Source organism: Schistocerca piceifrons, chromosome 1, assembly GCF_021461385.2.
Source record: "Schistocerca piceifrons isolate TAMUIC-IGC-003096 chromosome 1, iqSchPice1.1, whole genome shotgun sequence".
In the NCBI taxonomy this organism is placed as follows: Eukaryota; Metazoa; Arthropoda; class Insecta; order Orthoptera; family Acrididae; genus Schistocerca; species Schistocerca piceifrons.
The window spans coordinates 121,555,584-121,581,497 of NC_060138.1; the positions used below are offsets into that span (position 1 = coordinate 121,555,584).

General features: G+C 41.2%; 1 protein-coding gene across 1 annotated transcript in view; it reads left to right on the forward strand.

Annotated features, from left to right (window-relative positions):
• LOC124783711 overlaps positions 1-25,914 on the forward strand; it is a 92,991-nt gene that overhangs the window by 57,227 nt on the left and 9,850 nt on the right. The window contains exon 4 of the mRNA XM_047254042.1: positions 19,103-21,099. Coding sequence (XP_047109998.1) covers positions 19,103-21,099 — 1,997 coding nt within the window. The remainder of the gene's footprint in view (positions 1-19,102; positions 21,100-25,914) is intronic.

The following is a 25,914-nucleotide window of genomic DNA, read 5'->3' on the forward strand; positions in this document are numbered from 1 at the left end:
TACATCCCTCCAGATGGTGAAACACCACCCTACGTTTTGGCGGCTCTCATTTTGCATCTCCCCCCACCTTTCCTCCTCCTGGGTGATTTTAACCCCATAACCCTTTGTGGGGTGGAGCCAAGGTTAATGGCTGTGGGAAAGATGTTCAGGACCTTCTAACAAACGTCGACCTTCGCCTCTTACATACAGGAGCACCCACACATTTCAGTGTGGCACATGGAAGATATTCGACCATTGATCCCTCAGTTTGCAGTCCTGGCCTTCTCCCATCCATCCACTGGAGAGCACATGACGACTTGTGTGGTAGTGACCACTTTCCCTGTCCCTGCCGCAGCGTCCCTCATCTCGATGGATGCCCAGGTGGGTTCTTCCTGAGACTGACTGGAACACTTTCACATCTGCTACCAACATAGAATATCCGTTGCACGCCACCATCGATGAAGTGATCCATGTCGCCACAAATACCATTGTTGACGCAGCTGAATCAGCAGTCCCTCATTCTTCCGGGTGTCCCCGGCGGAATTCAGTGCCTTGGTGGTCGCCTGAAATCGCTGCAGCCTTTAGAGACCTTAGGCGGGCACTCCAACGCCATAAGCTCCACCCTTACCTGGAGAACCTTATTGCCTTCAAACGGCTTTGAGCGCAGGTTCGCTTACTCATCAAACAAAGGAAGCAGGAGTGTTGGGATTGCTGTGTGTCCACTGTTGGAACAGGAACCTCCCCCTTCCAGGTTTGGACCAAGCTCTGCCGACTTTATGGCTACCAGAACCCAGCAGGTGTACCTGGAATTTCCAAAAATTGAGCTGTATCCGCCGATCCCGACGTAATTGCAGAGCATCTTGCTGAGCATTATGCTCGCATCTCTGCGTCGGAGAATTACCACCCCACCTTTTGTCACCTCAAACAGAGGGTGGAACGACAACACCTCTCTTTTGATCCACGCCACCCTGAACCTTATAACGCTCCATTCAGTGGGTAGGAATTCCTCAGTGTCCTTGCCAACTGTCCTGACACGTCCCCTGGCTCAGATCGCATCCATTCGCAAGTGCTGAAACATCTGTCAGTGGAATCCCAATGTCGCCTCCTTGCTGTCTTCAACCGCATTTGGAGCGATGGTGAATTCCCATCGCAGTGGCAGGAAAGTGTCATCATTACAGTGCTAAAGCCTGGGAAGAACCCACTAGATGTTGACAGTTATTGTCCCATTAGCCTCACCAGTGATCTGTGCAAGCTGCTTGAATGTATGGTGAACCAGCGGTTGTGTTGGCTACTAGAGTCTCGGGACCTTCTGGCTCCGTCCAGGGCAGTTATCACCAAGGATGTTCCACCATCGACAACTCATTGTACCTGGAGTATGCCATTCGATCAGCTTTTTTCCGGCGACAACACCTCATTGCCACATTTTTCGATCTCATGAATGCCTATGATACGACTTGGCGACACCACATCCTCGCTACTCTGCATGAGTGGGGCCTTCGGGGCCCACTTCTGATTTTTATACAGAACTTTTTATCACACCGCACTTTCTGAGTTCACGACAGTGCTTCCCATAGTGTACCCCATATGCAAGAGAATGGAGTTCCGCAGGGCTCTGTCCTGAGTGTCCCACTCTTTCTAATTGCCGTCAATGGGCTTGCATTAGCAGTAGGATCGTCAGTATCTCCTCTCCTATACACTGCCGATTTTTGTATTTCGTTCTGCTCCGCTTCTACTGTTGCAGCTGAACACCACCTGCAGGTAGCTATACAGAAGGCGCAATCGTGGGCCTTCACTCACGGCTTTCAATTTTCGGCCACCAAAACTTGTGTGATGCACTTTATTTGTGACAGTCTTTTTGTTGTACCTATCTGTGACTCAGCATCTCCACTATGGTGAATAGCAACTTTCCTTTTCATAATATTGTTGCATTCCACCCTGGATTTTCCGTTGAATGATCACATAGGTTCAGTCGTGGGTATAGCAGGTGGTAGACTTTGGTTTATTGGTAGAATACTGGGGAAGTGCAATCAGTCTACAAAGGAGAATGCGTACAAATCTGTCGTGCGGCTGGTTCTAGAATATTGCTTAAGTATGTGGGACACATGCCAGATATGACTAATAGGAGATATTGAACGTATACGGAAAAGATCACCACAAATAGTCACAGGGTTGTTTGATTCATGGGAAAGTGAACTGGCAGACTCGTGATAGACTTCAACTTTCCCGAGAAAGTCTGCTAACAAAGTTTCAAGAACTGATATTAAATGATGACTATAGGAATATCTACACACCCCTACAAATTGGTCACATATGAATCATGAGGATAGGATTAGAATAAATCGGCAAGCACAAAGCCATTCAAAGAATCATTCTTCCTGTGCTCCGTATGTGAATGGAATGGGAAGAAACCCTAATAACTGATAGAAAGAGATGTATCCTCTGACGTGCACTTCACAGTGGTTTGCAGAGTATAGATGAAGATGTAGATGTACCTTTATCAGCCGTTGTTGGTGAAGCACCAGGAAACTAGCAAGTAGCGTATTTAGCTTCTGTGTTTGTGCTCACAGTTTAATTCTTAAATTATATCTATGTTTTTGTGTACTTGCAAAGTTTAATTCTTAAACTCATTGCAAATCTTGTATTTGAATGGTATAGTAACGCTTCCTAGTGATGATAATGTGTGCATTCGGCAGTCTGTAGCACCGTTGCGATTTCATTCTTGGTTTGTGGGCAGCCAATAACTGCTGGCTGAAGCTTAATCAGCGGCCTGCCGTCATTGGTGGAGCACCAAGAGACTAGGGAGTCATGTATTTAGCTTTTTCTGTTTGTCTTCATATTTAATTCTCAAGTTAGTAATAGTGACTGTAAGGGCAGGATGTGTGCGTGCCATGTGCGGACGCAGGAGGAGTTGGCTGCGATATGCAAACAGCAGGAGATGCTTATGGCAACGGTCAGCTGTCTTCAGGCTGTCGCCTTGGGGTGTGGCAGCAGTGGAGAAATGGCACGTCGCATGGTGGGACACCTCATGTGTCTCGTGTTTCGCCACAGGCTCTGCTGTCAAGGTACCTTCCAGCATATCTGACAGAGGATCTGCACTCTCTGTAGGTTGAATGGTGGGTTGTTACGTGGTTACATCATTTGAGGCAGTATGTTGTTGTAGAGACTGGCTGTCTGTCCTCGCCCATTCAGTCTGTGAGTAGTTAGGTGGCTACTCCTTCAGCAGGTCCGAGCAAGCACAAGGGAGGAAGGGTTTACTAGTTATCGAGAGCACCAGTGTTAAGCACCTTATGGAACTCCTTAAGAAAATAATGTTCAGGGCAGGAAAGATTCCAATGTGCACTTGGTGTGTGGAGAAGGCCCCACCTGTTGTGAACTGGGTTGCAGGGTGCTCTAGTCTGCACCAGATTATGCACTTATGATGCCTTGAGTTCTGAGGACATCCTCTGTTCCTACTGGGGCTGGTGGAAATGGTGAAGACTGCTGGTCTCCCTTGCAGGGTGCAAGCAGAGCTCACAATTTGCAGCATTATGCCCAAATTAGATAGACGCCCTGGTTTGTAGAAAAGTAGCGGCTCTTTACCAGAGGCTATGTTGACTCTGTGATGGTCATGGTGGCAGATTTCTGGACCTGTGTTATAGGGTGCAGAGTTATAGCACTCCCCTTGATAGGTCAGCGGTGCACTATCAGGCAGGTAGTGGAGTTCTTGTGGAGTGCATAAGGGTTCATTATAGGCTAGGTGGTAACATAGAAAGTGAAATCAGATTGTTTAGAAAATGGAGATCGTTTGACTATCTACATTTTCACAGTAAAGTATCTAAGTATGCATAACACAGTTCCAAAATTTACTGCCTTCCAGGAAATTTCTTGCACTCAAATTATCTTGGGACCGAGAGCTGTCTGAAACCTTAACTCCAAAACGTTTAGCGAGTTGTGGAGCGTATATCGCAAAGGCAGATTAGTCACCATAGGAGGGGAAATATTCATTGCAGTTGCCAAAAGTGCTGTAGCTGTTGATGTTGAATTTGAATCAAACAATGAAGATAAGGGGATGAAACGTAACTATATTAGAGAACTATTGATGCCACCTCCCTGTACACTAACATTCCTAGTGCCCAAGGCCTTACAGTTATTGAACACTACCTTCCCCAACACCCGACGGATTCCAAACCAATCACCTCCTAGTCTCCATGACCAACTACATCCTCACGCACAATTATTTCTTCTATGAAGGCATTACCTGCAAACAAATCCCGGGTACGGCTATGGGCAACCTATTTATGAGCCATCTACAGGAACCCTTCCTAAAAACCCAGAATCCTAAACACCTCACCTCATTCAGATTCATTGATGACATCTTTGCCATCTGGATCGAAGGTGAGGACACCCTATTAACATTCCTCCAGAACCTCAACTACTTCTCCCCCAATTGCTTCACTTGGTCCTACTCAACCCAACAAGCCACCTCCCTAGATGTTGATCTCCACCTCGACATGGGTACATCAGTACCTCCGTCCATATCAAACCTACTAACTACCAGCAATACCTCCACTTCAACAGCTGCCACCCCGTCTGTACAGCCAAGCCATCTGTAGTCGTCGCATATGCAGTGACGAGCAGTCCCTCTCGATATATACCGAGTGTCTCTCCGAGGCCTTCATTGAGCGTAATTATCCTCCAACCTCAAACAAAAACAATTCTCCCGTGCCTTATCTTTCCAGTCTCCCACCACCTCTCGTAAGTCCCACTGTCCGGCCACAGAGGAGCATTCTCCTTGTAATACAGTACCACCCAGGACTGGAGCAACTGAATTATTTTCTCTGCCAGAATTTCAATTACCTCTCTTCATGCCCTTCAATGAGAAATGTCCTGCTCACTATCCTTCCCACCCCTCCCACAGTGGTATTCTGCCGTCCACCGAACCTACACAATATACTCGTCCATCCTTACACAAACCCTGCTCCCAATTCCTTACCTTATGGCTCATACCCCCTGTAATAGACCTAGATGGAAGACCTGTCCTATACATCCTTCCACCACTACCTATTCCAGTCTGTTCATTAACATCACCTATCCCATCAAAGGCAGGGCTACCTGTGAAACCAGTCGTGTGGTCTACAAGCTAAGCTGCAATCACTGTGCCGCATTCTATGTAGGCATGACAACCAACAAGCTGTCTGTCCGCATGTATGGCCACTGACAAACTGTGGCCAAGAAACAAGTGGACCACTGTGTTGCTGACATGCTGCCAAATATGATATCCTTCATTTCAATGACTGCTTCACAGCCTGTGCCATATGGATCCTTCCCACCAACACCAGTTTTTCTGAATTGCGCAGCTGGGAACTTTCCCTGCAGTACATCCTACGTTCCCGTAACCCTCCTGGCCGCAACCTTCGTTAGTCACTGTCCTCACTCATCCAGCCCCTTCCCTGCTCCCATTCCAGCACTTCACAGACGATATTCCACCACCACACCTAGTCTTTTTATTTTTATTTATTTATTTATTTTTTAATTTATTTCTCTTACCCAATTCTGCTGCGACAGTTGCAGAGTCATTCATGGAAAGTTTATGGTCAGTAACGCGGATATGTGCAGGTCAAGCAGTATTACTCGGAGGCGACTTTAACCTACCCAGTATAGACTGGGACGTCCTTTTATTCACTGCAGGAGGTATGGACAGACAGTCTTGTGGAGTACTTCTGGACTTGTTTTCTGAAAAACACCATGAACAACTAGTTAGACGGCCCACATGCAATGGAAATATTTTCGACCTTTTAGGTACAAAAATTCACGGCCTTATCAACAGTGTCAGTATAGAGGCAGGGATTAGTGATCATGACGTCGTCATAGCGACAGTGGTTACTTAAGCTAGTAAATCCATCGAAAAAGTCAAGAGAATTTTTATGCTAGAAAAAGCAGATATACAGTTGTTAGTATTCTAATTAGACAGTAAATGGACATTGTTTTTAACTTCAGTATGATGAATGTATAGGGATTAAGGGCAAAGTTTAAGCCGATACTAAGTCGCACTCTTGAGTGTGCCAAGTGGCTTAAAGATTGAAAGGGCCCTCTGTAGCTTAATACTCAAATCTGGAAAAATTCTGAGGAAACAGATTGTTGCATTCTCAGTTAGGCAGGCAAAAGTTGGTAGAAATTTGTGCATCTGTAAGAAGATCAATGCGTGAAGCATACAACTTCAACCATCATACCTTAGTGAAAGATCTTGCTGAAAACCCAAGAAAATTCTGATAATATGTAAAATCATAAGCAGATTGAAGGCTTCCACCCAGTCACTCTTCAACCTGTCTGGGGCAGCAATAGAATACACCAAAAGGAAAGCTGAAGTTTTAAATTTCTATCTAATGAAACAACAAGTTTTACTGTTACCAGTCACCATTTATTCACACCATTGCTCAAAAGTTTTTGAACACCCTGAAAGTAAGATAAAAAAAAAGCTAGGTATCAGATTCAAATAAGAATTAGCTATATTGTTTCCCCAGTGTTTGCTCAGTATAATACTTGAGTAGTGTTCCACGTTTTTAAAAATGAAATTGGTCAAAACATAACTTTCCGTTGTTATACTCTTCAGGATCCAAGCTTTGCATGGCATTAATTTTGTATTGTGGTGGCATAATATAATCTTTCCTCACTAGATGGCGTTCATAGGATGTCAGCAAACTCGTAAACATGGTTAGAGGTAAGAAAGGGGCATTTAGTTATGCACGAGATATCAGAGAGTGAAGTGTGCTCAGTGTAAGCATCGATAATAGAATGAAGAAAGGAGCTGTCGACAGAAAAATGTTCTGCAGTTGTGTCCTTATGTGCAGCCAGCCTTACTATTTGACAAATAGCATAGCAAGAACATATTTCCTTGGGATGTGTCCATTGCACATAGCTGGCACATTCAGATACTGGACAGGATATGGATCAACCTTGAAAGGGTAGGCAAAAAGTCGCATCAAAAAGTGATGACAAATATATAGTAGTCACAAGTAAACATAATTATGTCAAAACAGTGCCAAATTTAGCTACAGAACTCAACTGTAATAGGGAAAAGCTGATGAGTGTAAGTACTGTGAAAAGATGTCTTTGGGCAATGAAACTCAGTGGGCTTGTGGCAGCTAAGAAGCCAGTACTGATGGCTATTAATAGGCAGAAGAGGCTTCATTGGGCAATACAACATGAAAATAGGCCGATAAATAAGTGGAAAAGTATACTTCGCAAATCAGTGGAAAAAAATACTTTTCTCTGATAAATCCAAATTTGAAGCAGAGGACAAAATCAGAGAAATTAGAGTCCACACAGAAGCATACCGACAATTCTTCTTTCCATGAACAATATGAGACTGGGACAGAAGGGAGAACCGATAGAGGTACTCTAGGTACCCTCCACCATACACCGTCAGGTGGCTTGCGGAGTGTGGATGTAGATGTAGATGTAGATGTGAAGTCTGTGGCACAAAGTGATGCAAGTTTGTTTGCCGGTTGCCAGGTGAACGACTGTTATACCAGTTTGTGTCTCCAACATTAAAGCATGGAAGGGATTCCTACATGGTCTGGGGATGTTTTGGAGGTGATAAGATTTGAGACCTTGTACAAATAAACGGAACAGTGAAGAAAGAGGATTACCATTGCATTCTGCAGTGTCGTGCAAAGCCATGTGGAAGACGTTTGATTGGCAAGGGATTTGTCCTACAGCTAGTTAATGACCCTAAACTTATTTCAGAACTGTGTAAAGCATATTTGGCAAATTAAGAAAAAAGAAGGAACTGAAAATTATGACCTGGCTGCTCCAATCGCCCCCGACTGTAATCCTCTTGAACTGCTTTGGGATCACTTGGATAGAGCAGCTACATCAAGGCCTATTACTAATGTTCATCACCTCTGAACCAGACTGCAACAGGAATGGTGACATATCACCGAGGAAACCCTGATGAAGCTGACAGCAAGAATGTTTTGCGTATGCAGAGCAGTGATTAAAGCCAAAGGAGACTTCTTTGAGGAGAGTAAAATTTGAGTGCATGTATTTAGTATCAGTAAAAGATTATTCTGAATCTGACTTATGAGTATTTCTAACATTTCTGGTTTCAATTTGCATTTTTTCCTCCAAATCACTAATGTTCAAAAACTGTTGAATGATAGTGTGTATCTACGATGCGTTTTGAAGGTTAGGGTAACCCCAAAATTGAAAAACAACACACACACATACCATACTAGCATGTGTAAATCCACCTCCTGATGAAGGAGGTTTGAATTTTCAAAACATTTTTTTGGATATAAGTTATCAGTGACTGGTAACAGAAAACTTGTTGTTTCATTCGAAATAAATAACAGTCATGATAAGGCCTAACCTAAAATGTTTGCATTTTAAATTTCTTGTTTAAGAAATCATTCACGCAGGGGGGGATTGCACAAACATACTGTCATTTGACTATCATACAGACTCCCGCATGGAGAATGTAGAAATTGGAACCCATGGCATAGTGCAGCAACTGAAAAAAGAATTGAAAACAAAGTAGTCTCCAGATCCAGATGAAATTCCAATTCTGTTTTACAGAGAGTGGTCTGTGACATTGACCCTTTAAATAGGGTGCATTTATTGCAAATCTCTTGTGCAGCAAAAAGTCTCAAATGACTAGAAAAAAGCACAAGCAAATGCTGTATATGAATGATAAAAGAACTGTCCCGCATAATTACAGACCAATATCCTGAACATCGACGTGCCGCAGAATTCTTAAGCACATTATGAGTTCGAATATAAAAAATTTCCTTGAGAGGAAAAAGCTTCTGTCTATTAACCAGCACAGCATCAGAAAGTGCCACTAGTGCGAAACTCAGCTTGCCTGTTGCTCGCATTATATCCTGCAAACTTACGATAAAAGGCAACAGGCAGTTTCAATAGTCCTAGATTTCCAGAGAGCATTTGACATGGTGTCCCACTGCAGACTGTTGTCGTCTGAGCATACGGTTTAGGTTCCCAGGTACATGTGGGTTGAAGATTTTTGGAGTAAAAGAACCCAGTACGTCACCCTTGACAGCAAATGTTCATCAGAGACAAGGGCATCATCAACAGTGTTCCAGAGAAGTGTGATAAGATCACTTGTATTCTCTATATACATAAATGTCTCGATCGACAGAGTGAACAGCAATTCACTGATGATCGCTAATGATGCGGTGGTGTACAGGAAGGTGTCGTTTGGCGACTGTAGGAGTATACAAGATGACTTTGGCAAAATTTCTAGTTGGTGTAAGGAGTAACAGCTTGCTCTAAATGTGGAAAGGTGTAAGTTAATGTGATTGAGCAGGAGAAAAGTCTTGCGGCATTCGGATACGGTATTAATAGAGTGCAGCTTACACATCAATTAAATATCTGGGCATAATGTTGCAAAGTAACATGAAATGGAATGAGCATGTCAGTTTGATAGAAGGGATAGCAAATGCTCGACTTCGTTTAATTTGGACTGACACTGCACTCTTCACTGAGGTCCTGGGTTTTGAGCACTGTGCACTTCGCATTAAGTTGCTACCTGGTGCTACGGGCCACACTCACCAGTGCCTGTCATGTCCAGTGCTGACCCAGCTGTGTCGCATCAGCTCCTGAGGCCGTGCCACTGAAACATGGTTACTACACAAAGCCACTGCACCACAATGCTGTGTTTTAATGAGAAGAGCTATTACCCCTGCCACTGCACGCTGCTGAGTCCTTTGCTGGGATCAGCTCTGCAGCCCATTGTCAACAGTGCTGCCACAAAACTAGCCACTGCAGCTGTATGAATTCTACTGAATAAAATATGTTGTTGATACCACTGCTCTGAAGATTACACAACAGCCGAGGAACTGGTTCTTTGCACTTACCTCCCAGCCAACAATCCTGAGAAATCGCCCTACATTTTACATTGTTGATAATTCACAGAATATTTTGGCATCACAGTAACTGGTGTTACGGCTGAGTTACTAGTTGGTCAGATGAACACTTGTTACAAATGACCAAATTACATTTAATAGGAGATGCAAAATCACGTGTAATGTACCACGAGGACCTGAGGTATTTGCAAACATGTTAAGTCTTCAGGAAATTCTTAGTACAATGCTAGATAAGAGGACTAGTTGTAGGTACTACAGTGAGCAGTTTAATGGGGTATTACAGAGACAAGGAAAAACAGTCAAAAGTTTTGTGGATAGAATAAGAAAACTCAATGTTAATGCTTATGAATTAATGGACAGTGATGACACGAATAGGGTCCTTCTGCAAGAAGCAGAGCAGAGAATTTGACACTTCTTTATGGGGATGATCACGAAGTGTGTCAAGGAAAGAACATGCATAGTATCTTAAGGATGTATTTGGAGCCATAGACACAACAGCTTTGGAAAAAATAGATGTGGTAACTCCATGATAGAAGAGTATTTTTTCCACTTGTGTGGATTGTGGATCTTTGGGTCACATACAGTGAGACTGGACAGATATAATGTAGGAAATGTGGGAAGACTGGTCATCAAGAAAGGGACTTCGCGCAAAATAAAGGAAATGGGAATCACCACCTGTTAAATGGCAACAGGAGCCCCCACAGCAACCAAATGGCACTTCCAGTGAATTTTACCACAAATGAAACAGTGCACAAGCGGAATTCTGCTTGACTGGCACGGTAGATGGAAGGGAACACAAGCTTTTACTAGACATAGGTGTTTATGTATCTGTGGCAGCTTTGGACTAAATGGGAAAGACGCAGTTAAACCATCCACAATATATGTTATGCGGAGTACATGGTAATGACGTGCGTTCATTGGGTACAGTGATATTAAGTTTCCAGGTGGAGCAAACCATCCCCAGCAGTATATGGAAGATTTGCCTTGTATATATTTCAGTTATGGTGCAGTCCTAGGGTTAGATTTGCTATATATGCATCATTCTAAAATTGACCTTGGACAACCTACAGCGGAACTCGGAGTATCGTTCCATTTGGTGAAAATTGTAGTCAATGACTTATTGCCACGTGGTTCATCTTTCTGGAAAGATGAACCACAGGATCTATGTAAGATGAAGTCAGACCTTAGCCAAAAGCAAGCTGCCACCAGTGTAACTGCATTGTGTGAGAAGAAAGTAAAGCGTGTAAAAGGAATGGTAGAAGTAGCAATGGTAGAATTATTAGTATCTGTGACCTGCTTAATCCTTGTGGGTCCTTACCAGTGACCACAGTGACACAACACAGAGTCCAAAGTAGGTCTTAATCAGCAGTGTATCTTAAGACATATCAGATACTCCCTCACCTGCAGCTAGGGATGGAAGAGTTTATTAACCAGCAATTACGGGAAGGGTATTATTGAGGGAAGGTCCAACTTGTGGGATGCACATGTGGTGATTGTGCCAAAGAAGAGCTTGGAAGGTACACAGAAATATTGGTTTTGCAGCGATTACAGGTACATCAGTTGTCATACCGTCGCAGATGCTTATCTAACATTGTGGCATTTTTGGAGCTCTCTAGACAGCTACTATTTCCACCCATAGCCATTTGCACTTTGCAGTTGAAAGCTGGCAACAGCACTGCCAGCTGTCAGGAATCATTTTATGCCAACTCAACTATAGACTGTTTGAATGCCGAACAATGTTTTCTAACTCCTCAAACAGGAAAGGAGTTGCCGTCATTTTTAGGGTTAGCAAATTACTATGGGAAACTTGTCCCAAATTTTCAGAAATAATGTGTCTTCTCATGCACGTATTGAAAAAAGATGTAAGGTTACACTGGACATTGGAATACGAAGGTGTGTGTGAAAAGCTGAAAGAGTTATTGACAGCACAGCTAGTCCAGTCCTTGTCTGTTCAGACACTGTGAGTGTCCTTCACTCTCTCCAACACTTGTACCCAGCACAAGTGTCCAGGATGCCCTCCTTCACCTACAAAGGCTGGGTAGGAGGTGTGCCTCTGCTGGGTGCCAGGGCATGTAGGTATTAAGGAGAATAAAATGACAGATGTAGCAGCCAAGTTGGCATGCAGTTATCCTCAGGTACTTCAGTGTGTCACCCTTGTACATGATATCGCCTTGCCGTTGGGGTACAGAGTAATGTGTCGATGGGAAGAAGAATGGCTGGAAGTGACGGACAATAAGCTGCATCTGGTAAACTCCTCAATGTGCCAGTGGCATACCTTCTTACAACTGCAGATGGGATGACATCCTTCTTAATCTGTCTTTGCAGAGAACACAGACCTATGACGCATGGCTACTTGCATGGTGAGAGGACATTTCCAGGTGTGGTGCATATGGCACACAGGATCTGCGTGCCACAGTTTAGTGGGCTGTATTTTGTATTCAGACAGGTGGGCAGCTGTCATTTGTGAACTGATCGCCCTTTATTTTAAATGACAATGACACAAATGTGGTTTGTCTTTTTAAGTTTTGCACAATGTCCGACTTGTTCCCTAATATATTAAGGCAACAGTTAATGTTATGTCAGTCTGGATGGTTTATCAGTCTTTTTTGTAAATGATAAATCAGCCATGTATTCCTGTGAATCCATTTTAGTTTTCTTCTTGTTTTACTTGTATTTTTGGAACATATGACCAATTTCAACACTCCTTTACATGATGTGAGCTAGTGTGACTGTGTGGCTGATCAAGGGTGAGACTGGAAGAGAGTGAGTGCAGTATTATCTCAAATTGCTTTTTGTATCTCATTTGTTTCTACTAATCTTGGTATAGGCACTGATAACGTCATCGTTGATTCCCCCTCCCCCTGCCACACACACACACACACACACACACACACACACACACACACACACACGAGCGCATGCAACAGTTCAAGCTCTGATGGCATCGGTTCTAGTCTCAGCTCATGGACCAGCAGCTAGATGAGATTGGATGACTCACATCGGGTTGACAGCTGGTGTGGAATAGTTCTTGGTGTTGGCAGCAGTCAATGACAGATAGTGTTATGCCTGTATGGCAAGTATTTATACTTGATTGGCATGGTGTTGTTATGAAAAGACACAGATTCTTATCTCATAGAGGGGCCCAGGCAGTGCGGATGAGGTAACACAGCGCTCCACTGTGCTGGGATGGTGGCTTGCATCATGTCGCATCAGCAGTATTGTGGCCCTGCCAGTGGAATTTCGAAGTCAGCATGCTGGTACACATGGCTATAGTTTGTGGGATCTGCTGGAGAAGGAGCTGGTGTAACAACCTTAACAGTTAAGGATTTCTGCTTGTCAACAAAGTGGTGCAGCTGTTGCGCATGAAAACTGTTCACTGGAATACAATGTAATCGTAGAACTTAACCATTCAAGGACAGTGCTTAAAGCAGATACACTATCCAGGTTTTACCATATATTTTGCTGTGTACACACTGAGTTTGCAAAGTGTTTTTAATGATGCTTGCAACAATGTTTCTGCTTACTAACTGGTCACTGATGTGCAAAGATGTTTGAAAAAACTGAAATGGTTAGCAATAGCAGTGTCAGTACAAGTCAAAGGAAACAGTGCTTCTGACTGGCCATCACATATCACTGCTGCATGGCAGTAACTTATGTTTACTTTTTGACTTGTGGCTTTGTCTTTAGGTATAGTGTTTGTTTTGTAAATAATTGTAGAGATGATATTGCTGTATCAACCAGAGGGGTGTATACAGAACATAATAAGCAAATACCCAATAAAAACAACTTTCTGCAGGGAAAAAGGAATGAAAAAACCACTAGCAGCCGTGTAGAGCAAAAAAATAAAAATAAAAAATAAAAAAAATTGTCAGTTGTTGTACAATACCAACAGAAGAGAATGTTGGAGCACCGCCTGAGATTGGGCAGTGGTGTAGACATTCTGTTCAAGACAAAATGGTTTGGAGATAAGTGCTTGTGATTTTGTGAAAACACTTAGGAACCCAAAGAAACCATAGATTCCTTGTACAAAGAGGTGCACAGGTTTATACTTGATTTCCCATATTTATATTCATCCGTAGTTATTTTGCCATGGTACACTTACGTGTGGGCTAAAATAGAGATTTACAAACCTGTCACAAATATGAGTTTGAAGCTTTTCGTGTATAAACTAGGTCACTGTAATAATAGCCGCTCTGTTACCTCATCTTTATGTGCATGGGTCCCCTCATCCACCTCTAAATCATAAGATTCAGAGTATCCTTGTAGAGTGTATTTATTCCTTGCTTCAGCATTTTACACCAAGAAATTATGGCAACACACTGCTGAAGACTCAAAAATTTTTAGTCACTGGCAAATGAAACACATTTGATTTTGTATTTGGAAGACTTGACAGTAAGAAGTGGCAACGCAAAAAAGTTACTGGAACTTTGATGGATGAGAAGCAAGGGAAATGAAACAGCATAAGGTGGTCTGTTTCTGCTCCTGGAAAGGAAGTACAGAAGTGGGACAATAGAGTATTAGATGAGATCACATCATCTGTAACATACATCTCATGTAGTTTGTGACTGGCACCATAGCAGAAATTGAAACACAAATTAAATGAGGTGCTATGTTTGGCAAAGAGAAGCTTTTACAAAAAATTGGGACCTTCAGTGTGTGTGTGTGTGTGTGTGTGTGGGGGGGGGGGGGGGGGGGCTGGGACCTCAACAAACACTGATTCCCCTTTAACATTCACAGCATGCAGTAGTGAGTGACAACACTATTGAAGCAGTCATATTGTGTGCTGGTCTGCGCAAGTATTGTGTGACTAATAAAAATTAGATTAAGTATACACTATGTTTATTTCATTTAGTTATCTTTACCCTTACATAATCAAACAGGACTTCCACCAGTGCTCCACAAGTTTTGGGTACCATTTCAGATATTGCTTGCTTTGAAAGGTGAAATGAATATGCAATCCTCTGGAATGAAGATCGTGTAAAAATGTAGTTTTGGCAGCATTTCTAATCTGAGGATGACATCCCAATGAAGGTACATATACCAGCACAGTCTTCTGTATTCAGCTCTTTCAGCAAGTTTTTTGTGCCACTTCTTTTATAGTATGTTTTTGTCCACCTGTGAAGACCATGTCTTTCTCTCATTTGCATATATGTCCAAGTGTTAATACGGCAGCACCACATATCAATATGTCACCAACACTAGACACAATGTAGTGTATGATACAAATACCCTGCTAGAAATAATGGTGCAGGCAATGAAAATACATTATGAGAAAGAAGGATGTACCCAACGATGAATGATGGTCAGGAGAGAGCAGCTGCTCCCCCCCCCCCCCCCCCCCCCCCTGCACCCTCCCCCAGAAAAAAAATTTGTCACACACGAAACTATCATCCTGCTCCACCAAACAGACAAAAATGTCAACTCAGTGGTTGTTAGAAGCAAGACAGAACAGGTAATGGTTTTTAACTAGTAGCAAGTATACGCAGAGCCATTTGTCTTGAAATAAAAAAGTATTCCATCATTCACTGTGAAAGTAACGTGAAATCGCCCTACTCAGCTCAGATTCTCAGTACGATCTTGAGAAAGTTTGTCACCAGTGTGTTGAGATTTTAACAACAAATGAAGTTTTCAACGTAAACATTTTTACAGCGGCATTGTGTATACTTTATTAGAATCGTAGCATAAAGCTACTGCTAAAGTGAAGCAATGAGTAGGCCCCATGAAGCACATTCTTAAAGCTATTTGATATAAGAATGTCCCTTGAAAGGCAAAGCTCTTGAGTGCAGTGCTGGCGGTCTCTCTGTTGATCCCGCTACGCATGTCGCGCTCCAATCTCTTTTCCTCAGAAGAAACATTTAAATTGATGAGTATTCCTTAATATTTTATTTCTAGATTTTAGCATCTGTCCTGTCGTAGATGTTTTCAAAATTTCAGGAATCTGTTGAGTCACACTCAAATATTTTGGGTGTCGAGTATGTGGTAATTTCTTGTTGTGGAAGATTACATTCAGTACTCTGTTTGCCATTCTGTTGGTTAAGTGGAATGAGCGGACTTATGTTTTATTAGAGTTCGGGCAAAATCTCCACTATAAATAATACTGGTTGAGTTTTCTAATGCAAATACCTTAAGAACTACAGCACAAGTACTTGTGTATCCTGTCGCTGAAGGCTGTTCTCCTGTTTGGAATAGAAGTATCCGTGTCAGCAAAATGGATACCCATCTGAATGACGTGAAGAGGATCATGACAGGAACCCCTAAATCCACACCAATACCATGGTTGACAGTACTTGCCAATATTGCAGCTCCAAATCTCTTGACAACAAGCAGTAAAACATGAATGGATGAAATCCAGAAGATTGAGAAACTTACCAATTCATGAAACATTGAACAACTTACCATGCACCCATTTAAAAATCTAGGGAACCAATCTTGATAAACAGTGGTCACTTTGCCCCAGAAAGCTACAGTCTTAAACAGATGAATGGAGAGTCAGCGGACATCCTTCCATGGTCACAAGAAGTTAGGTAGAATAGATCTGATCATCCAATGCTATGAAAAAAACCAACCAAGAAAAATATGGAGCTCCCTCAATCATGTCAGAACTGGCCCTGCCATGACCAAAGCATTGCTACACAAGTGGGGAGTGACCAATGTAACTGCAGAACATTGGAACAAACACTAGAGCACATTTTGAACAACTGTCCAAAAAGAAAATTTATAGGTACCTGGAAAGACATTGTAGATGTAACATCTGCAGCAGTTACCTTGCTGGAGTCTGTGTGTACAAAATTATGGTGGAAAACGGATTTCACAACTTCCTTTAGCAAGTGCCAAATTTCCAGCTTTCATTATTACCTATACATGCATATATACAGGGTGAACATTAATAAAAACGACAAATTGCAGGGTTGGATTCCCGATTGGAAATGGAGGGAAAAAGGTCATATGAACGTGGGTGGAAATGGACGGTGTCCATGCAATGACAGAAAATCATTCCAGAACACTGTTCAGAGCTATATCGCATCCCCATCACAACAGATGCTCAAAGTGACCTCCATCGGATTGCAGGTGATAGGGATAGTAGCAGTTGTCATGCAGGATACACATAATCATTCAAATGTGTGTGAATTCCTAAGGGACCAAACTGCTGAGGTTATTGGTCCCTAGACTTACATACTACTTATACTAACTTATGCTAAAAACAACACACCACACCCATGCCCGAGGTAGGACTCGAACCTCTGGCCGGAGGGGCCGTACAATCCGTGACAGGTTGCCTCAGACCGCGAGGCCATATAATCGTACTTTGGCTTACACTATGTTGGCGGGCCACTTGCCTGGAGCTTGTACTAGGGTTTGTCTCAGTATCCTGCAGAAACCGTTCCTCCAGATTTGGTGTACGCACTGTCTGCCGCGTCGCCGCTTGTTCATCTGTCTGAAAGAAGCATGATCACTCAAATGCCCAAAGAGGGCTTGAAATGTTGGGTGATGTGGGTGATGTGGTTGATAGCTGTGGGGGTACTTGTTTTGGTACAGTTCTGCTGTTTCTTGACCGCTTCTGTCTGCTTGGCCACCTTGACTTGTTCCCGACATAAATACTGGACCATTCTGCTGGTTACAGTGTGCTGCATCAATCACACAGCCTCCAACACAAACTAACACTTGGAAAGTGGTCAGATAAATTGTAGTCTGTAAGTGCCATCTACTGTGGCAGTGATGCACTTCCGGACACATGTTCACGTTTTCACATGTTTGTAGGACCTCTTATCCTCCAGTTCCAGTCAGAAATCTGTCCCCACAGTTTGTCACTTTTGTTTATGTTCACACTGCGTATATAGATGTATCTGCTTGTGCTGATTCGTATCATTTTATCTTGCATCAACTTAACTGTAAAATATAAATCTGTAAGCCATTTGCTAAATAAGTAAATTTAAACTTGTCGCTGCTAGAGAGGAATAACCAGATTCCACCAGGTGGCGCTACACACACCACCAGATGATAGCGAATTTGCATCACCTTGCTGCTTGCAGTTGTTACTGGTCCACACGTCTCTTGAAGTCACCATACTCAGAGCTCCACCTCAGATTATCATCACTCTCCGAACACACAAAGCATACAGACGACCGTGCAGTGAGAGCTTCTGAGTGTACTACGAAGCGAACTTCATGAACCTAGCAGTACTTCTGCAACTGCTAGTGAGTATTGTAAGCCCAGTGGTAATGGAACAGAGAGAGAGAGAGAGAGAGAGAGAGAGAGAGAGAGAGAGAGACTCAAGGGAACAAAGTTATTTGTGGTTTATATCGAATATATTGTAAATAAATAAATTTGTGTTGTAACCCTTCTGTAGTGTTGGAGGTGTTTTGGGATGTTCAGCCACCTAGCTGCACCGAAGGACACAATGCTGGGTTGAATTCCAGATGTGGCAAAGTGTTTTAATTTGTCAGGAAGTTACTTATCACGACATTCCAAGCAATACTGCATATCCTTCCTCCCCCCCTCCCCCTCCCCCTCCCCCTCTCCTGTCTATTTTCCCTCCAATTGTAAATGAACCTATAACATCAAGACTAGCGTGACTATAGAATATAGTGAAGAGTCCATCTTTTAGGTCTTCTCAGTGATATTTTGTTTTTCCTGTTTGTTTCAAAGTTTCTAGGCAATTTTGTGTTCAGAATTTCAGTAACAGATACACCTATCCTTGAGGTGCACCAATCAGTGGTCTACAAGCTGCCTCACCTCCATTCATTCTCAGAGATATTGATGGTGCCCTGTTTCTATATACATGTCGGCTCCTGGCACCAGCTTCATTCGTCGATGTACATTTCTTTTCCCTTGCCCAAAATGTCAATCTGAGAAACAGCCTTATCCTATCCAAGATAGAACCTTTTTCCCTTATTATAAGGTTTTGTAACATTTTTATTTCTATAGACTCCTTAATGACAGTGTCCCATAGTTGTAGTTGTTGAAAATACTCTGCAAGTGTTCCAGAGTGTCAGTATTATGTAATCCAATTCTATTATTTTCATCTTTGAACAAATACATAGTACTTGGTACCTTTAATTTAAGGTTGAAGGTATGATATAAATACCTGGACTTACTTTATATGAAATTTTCATGCATTTCGACAAGTTAGTTTTCAAACTAACTTTCGATTTTCTTTATTAACCTTGCTATTTCTACTCTTTGTTGTTTAACTTGTGTGTTGTGGTACATACAGAGCAGTTCCGTATAAATCATTTATTCATACTCCTCTTTGTCTGCAGGTCTGAAACTGTGAAAAGGGGTCCCAGGAAAAGAAAGAGAGTTATGACTGCAGTTAAAACTAAGAGTACTAGGAAAAAGGATGATAAAATCCCAAAATTAACAAAATCCCGTTCTCAGGGGAAAAAAACCACAGCTGAAGATACACCAAAATTAATAAAGTCAACCCCTCAGCGAAAAAAGACCATTGCTGAAGATGTATCAAAATTAGTAAAGTCAGTACATGGAAAAAAAGTTGCAGCTGAAGAAAGTCCAAATTTAATAAAGCCAGCTCCTCTTGGAACAAAAGCCACAGTTGAGGAAAGTTCAAAGCTAATCAAGTCAGCTCCTCATGGGAAAAAAGCTGCAATTCAAGAAAGCCCAAAATCAAGTAAGTCAGGTTCTCACACAAAAAAATCTGCAGTTGAAGAAAGCCCAAAATTAATAAAGCCAGCTCCTCATGGAAAAAAAGCTGCAGTTGAAGAAAGCCCAAAATTAATAAAGTCAGCACCTTATGGAAGAAAAGTTGCAGTTGAAGAAAGCCCAAAATTAATAAAGTCAGCTCCTCATGGAAAAGAAGCCACAGCTGAAGAAACCCCTAAATTATTAAAGGCTGGACCTCGTGGGAAAAAGCCCACAGGTGAAGAAATCTCAAAATTAGTAGAGACCGGTCCTCATATAACAAAGGCTACAGCTGAAGAAATCTCAAAATTGGTGAAGACTGACCCCCATGAAAGAACGATCACAGTTGAAGAAATCCCAAAATTAGTACAATCTGATCCTCATGGCATAATGGCTACAGTTGGAGAAATACCAAATTTAGTAAAGATTGGTCCTCACGAAAAGAAGAGCACAGCTGAAGAGAGTGATTTTGAAAACGATAGCAACTATGAAATCCATTGGTACGATGAAGCATATGACGATAGTATCTCAGAAGATATGGGCCCTAATGATAGTATTCTGAATAACAAAAAAATGTTAGTGAAAAACGCAAAGAAACAGATTACATGTGAGGCTACAAAGTTGGTGACAGAGCCTGTTGCAGACGAAGAAATGAAAAATATTAAAGAGAATAATATAACAACATTAAACCACAAAAAGTTGAATGAAAGTAAATTGGATGATACCATGGTGAAGGATATTCACATGAGTGACACTAAAGCGAATGACACTAAAGGGAATGAGAGTAAAGGAAATGACAGTAAAGTGAATGAGAGCAAAGTTGATGAGAGTAATGTAAATAAGAGCAAAGTGGACACTGGTATGACTGTTCCAATAACAAACAGCTGTTCCTCTTCTAAAGAAAGTGTTCCTAGCAGTGGCTCAGTTAGACAAAAAATTGGATCTGGTAGTGTTAAAGTGCGACTGATGACAGAGAGACAAAAGCTGTTAAAGCTGAAAATGAAAACTCAGAATAAACTCTTAAAACAAGGTAGCAAAAAGAAAGTGTTACCTGCAAAAAATTCATGTTCAGAATGTAATAAAAGCTTCTCATCTAAACTAAAGCTAGAGCGCCACATACTTATGCATAGTAAATATGAGTGTGCTGTGTGCAGCACCATATTTAACACTGGTGAAGAATTGTCAAATCACAGTAGAGAGAATTGTCTTTCAAAGTTGAAGGCTGTCACGGATGCGGCAGCCACAGGTCATGAATGTGAAATTTGCAGACGCACATTTAAGACTCGCCAGCGTTTATTGCTTCATTCAAAAACACATTCAACAATCATAACACATTCAACATCCATACCTTATACATGCAAGGTCTGCCCAAAAGCATTCCCAACAAGAATTCGACTGAAACAACATCTCAAGATTCATAAACCAGAAAAGTCTAAAAATAATAAAGCTTTATTTAAACAGCGCGTTCAACATACTGAAAGTGCTCTAACTCTAAAGTGTGAGATATGTAGTACGTTTTTCACCAGTGTGAAAGAATATGAGAAACATAGAGAAGAGCATGCTTCCAGTAGTTCGACCATTCATATGAACAGTACATCAAAAGCTGCAATAACTTCAGGTAAATTGTATTTTTTATTTCTTATGTATTCTTATGCATCTTTTCCCTAGTAATTACTAGTTGTGTATTAGAAGACGAGACGGGTTTAAAAGTAAGTAAGTTTATTGACTCTGCACTGTCCAGTTCCACTTTTAGTATAAGGATAAACGTAAAGGCTTAAAAAAACACAACAGTCAATAAACATGAATAGTAGTGTTGAAATTTCAGTGATAATGTTCTGTATTAATGTAAAGGACAAACAAGAGTTTTTAGAAAAATAGTACAGCAGTATTGTCAGCAGACACCATCTGCTTATTTCTTTACTACCTGTTTTGTTACTAGTTTACAGTTGTTTTATATCGCTTTTTGGAATTGTTCACATAAAATGTTATCATATGAATTAGTTGCTGTTATTTTCTGTAGGGGTGCATTGTTGGGGTATTGTTGTTGGTAAAGTGGCATTTGCTCCTTTTATTTGAACTCCTATTATCCATTTCATAATGACTGACCCGTGACTTGGAGCTCATATTCTGGTCACACTGCATTAAGAACATCGATGTGTTATACATTTTCAGAATTATGAAAAACGTCTATTTTGTTTAGTGTACAAATATTACATTTTGGTTGAAATGGGGGCAACATACATGGTAATATTTAAGAGAAACCATGCTTTTTCTAGCTTTTTTCAGATAGTGTCAACTTCAAGGATGCATAAAAATCAGACTGTAATGTAGGAGAAAAATTTCCTTACCACAGTTTAAAGATCAGTCTGTTTTATTTACATACGGATTTCATTATTTTCTGATCGCTATAATGTCAAATGCAGGGTGCTACACTTCAGCTTACCATTGTAGCTATTGTCATGGAAAAGCCTCTGTTAGGCTTGAAATTCTATTGGTTACATCATATGTCTTTACTAATGAATACTCCTTATGTGTATAGTTAAGAGTTTGTAAACCAATTGTGTTAGTGGCTGCAATATATATGAGGCTATAGTACAGCATAGTTGTCACACCAGTTCACCGCCGCTGTTGGAATGCACCATAAGCACCTGTTCGTCAGCAAAGAATGGTAATTTCATGGTCACATTCTAGTAAAACATAGCCAAGTTCAGTTTTTGTTGCGAGTAGAAGGAAATAATGTGGGAAATTGCAAATAAATGCTCGATATGCAAGCGGCTGACAATAAATGAGCATTTGTACAGTACGTTTCAACAGTAAATGGAAAAATTGATTAGCTCAAATAAATTTTGCAGAAAAGAATGATGACTGAAATTAAACATACCTTAATCGCTTTTGCTTCTGGCTGAGGTCTCGCTGCTGCCATTGCAGTCATCTACTTGGATCAGCAATGGTTCTGTTGCTGTGTCAAGACAGTGGGCTCTTTGTGCATAACTGTTTGTGTATGTGACTCACTGAATTCCTCCAGACACTTTGGGGACACAGCTGTAAAGTATCATTTACTTTCAAATTCTTGTTCTTCTTTGCTACTTTGTTCTTCACAAATGCCTAAATAACCTCAGTGGTGTTCAGTTCGCAGTACACTACAGGCAACCACAGAAGTTAAATTTCCTTGTCCATTGGTCACAATTTTTTTTCCAAGGGGCTCCTGTGTCCTGAAGTGCGGTCGTGGGTGTTCCAGTAGGCCAGCTTTGGTAAATTCCTCATATGATGTGGCATTAGATGGAAGCTCTACATTATTGCTTTCCATCCATTCAGTAATAGAATCCTTTCTCCATTTTGTAGATATATTTTGTGATACTGGATTCATCATTGTGCGATATGGAGTCTGATCTAAAACAATCGCAGTTCTGTGTGGTAATTTTCAAGAACGCTCGTCAACCACTCTTCATAGTGTCTGGCATTCATTTCAGAATGATAATCTGCTCCTCCTTTCTGCCCAATAAAATGTAAGCCAGCATTTTGCATGAAACCATCTTTGTTCCCTACATATCACATTATAATCCTTTCTCCAGAACCGGACGTTGTTTGAATTCCTTCTTTTCAGCCTTTCCACACTTTAACACTTCCTCTGCGATAATCATATACATTTTCTGATGCATAAGGCATCTTTTACTCCTGCCAACCAAACTTTCTGGAAAGACTTGCACCACATCAACTCTCATCAGTGTTCTGTAAGTGTCTTGTTTCCCACTGGAACTGATCTCTTTTTCCTGCTACTTAGTTATTTTCCATAGCACATGTTTTTTGTTTTGAACGTATTTTATCTGAAGCTTGATTTTCAAATGGTATGCCAAATGGTTGTTTCACTCATCAGGAAACTTCAACTTAAGTCTTCAACTTCTCCAGAATGGCTGCCACTGTTGGAAACTACTTTTCCACGCAGAAGTCGTGGACTTTTCTTCTTATGACTCCCCTGTAAATTCATCCAGTACAAACTTGTGTCGTCTGCCAGAACTGCAGTTGCCTTAGACTGCAGTCGTGTGTGTGTGTGTGTGTGTGTGTGTGTGTGTTTTATTTTTGATGAAGGCCTTATGGGCCAAAAGCTTTATTTGTAACAATCTTTTTATTGGGGCTATCTGCGACTCAGCATCTCCGCTATATAGTGAGTAGCAACTTTCCTTCTCATAATATTGTTACAGAACTCTCATTTGGTGATACAGGATGTGAAGTTCCTCTATATTCTATCAAAATTAACTTGACTGTACTTTCACTAACACTGAGACATTCAGAAGTTCTCTTTACTGGCTGTGACACGTAACTGCTCATGCCCTATTCTTTTTCAGCCTCAAATTAAGCACAAGCACAATTACCATAGACTTCTCACAATTGTGTAAATGATGCGTAGTTTCACACAAGTGCAAGGCAACTGATTATGTTATGAGCAATGTCTCACACATATACACAACAAAGAATGAGAGCACAATTGTTTCCTATCTGACGGGAAGCACAATGTAAACATTGCAACAGTGAACAGTGAACTGGAAATACTGTTCTGAGGTCCGGCAACACAGCAAACGTGAGCACGCAGCCCATAGAAATGCAAAAGCAAATACATTAAAGATGTTATATTAGTGCTTTATGTAGATTTACATGCGTAAAAACATAACAGCTCTGAAAAGCAACAACATAGCTTGCATTTACTCTTTTTGTCTTGTTAATATGTATCACCATTAGTTGTATTGCAACAATCTACACTCACCATTATTAGGAAAAAATGACTAATTGGAAAGCAACGATGATTTGATTGGAAATTGAGTATGGTTGCATCTTTAAACTAAGCAAAGGAAATTTTTCTCCTAATTATGTTTCTCTTAAATATTGCTGCGAATGTTGCCCCCATTTCAACAAAGATGTAATATTCATACAAAAAAATAAAAGTAGACATTTCCACAATTTCGGTAAGGTATAACATATCGATGGTTGTAATGCAATATGACCAGAATATGAGCTCAAAGTCAGTGGTCAATCGTTATGGCATGGCTAGTAGTAGCTGGATACTGAAGAAAATGAGATGTTGCAACCATCAGGAGCATCTAGAAGAACAGTTTCTTTCACTAGTTTAGCTATGTTTCCTCATGAATCGGTAGTAAGAAATCATCTAGTCATTCCTGTTGTTTCCTGTATTATATACTTACGCTCAAAAATTGCAAGAGACCTGGATTTTGCTATAGCACCATTCTTTGTTCTAACAGGAACTCTATAGCTTGTCATTTTGTGTACAGAGTACAGGTATTACACATGTCAAGTCTCTTCCCACAGTAGGATTATTCCTTTTCTTTGATACAGACTCTTGTGTTCCTAATTTCTTTGAAATATTTTCTTTGAATAATTCTTTCTAATTTTACTTACACAGGTTTATGTGTAATTACCTCTGGGGCTTCAGAAGACAACTGTGCAAAAACTGAAAGATGTACTGAATATACACACATATCAGTAAAGAAAACATTTCCCCAATTTTGTAACTCAAGTTACAGGCCACCTGTTGTGACATGGCAAATATCAATATGATAACCAGTACATGTTCCAACACGTCATGGTCATTATTGGTGACCACATTAATTCTCCTTCCATGCAATTCTTCCCAATTAAGTGACATTGGAAGCAGTATCACACAATCAATGACATAACACCATCATGGATTTAAGTCAGGTGACAATGGGGTCCCTGAAGATGAGGAGAGTCATAAAGGGAAGCACATCCAATCCAACTGTAAGGCAGTTCACTAATGTTGTAAACAAAATGTGGTGGAGTATCATCTTGTTGCACAATAAAGTCTCCGTTGCCTTGCTGTAATTGCAGCATAAGCCATTGCTGCAGCATGTCCATGAGATGATAACTCAGTTGTCTCCTCAAAGAAAAGTGAACAATAAACTTTTGAACAGGACAGGGCAGGGGAAAAAAAAGAAAAAAAAACCATTAACATTCAGGTGAATCATGAATGTGAGCCACACTACACACACACACACACACACACACACACACACACACACATATGTGCATGCACCCACCCACCCATTACGATGCTTCACCATTCCATACAAGTGAAACATGGGTTTGTCACTGAAAACCAACTTTTGCAAAAAACAATCTTCCCGCAGTAGCCACTGCGAGTCATTGCAAAAGTCAGAACAGAGCTTATTGTCCCAAGTAGTCAGAGCATGTAAATTGCAACTGGTATGGTTTGACACTTAGACATTTGTGTAAAATGCTCCAGGCAGTTGTCTGTGCTGTCTGTTGTTCTTTCCTTGCAAGACTCATTGATTTCTTTGGACTCCTGACAAATGACCTCCACACAGGCACCACCTGCTATGCTGATTGCCCCCACCAGCAGCTTTTCTACACACCACAAAAGCAGCTGGTGTCACATATCATG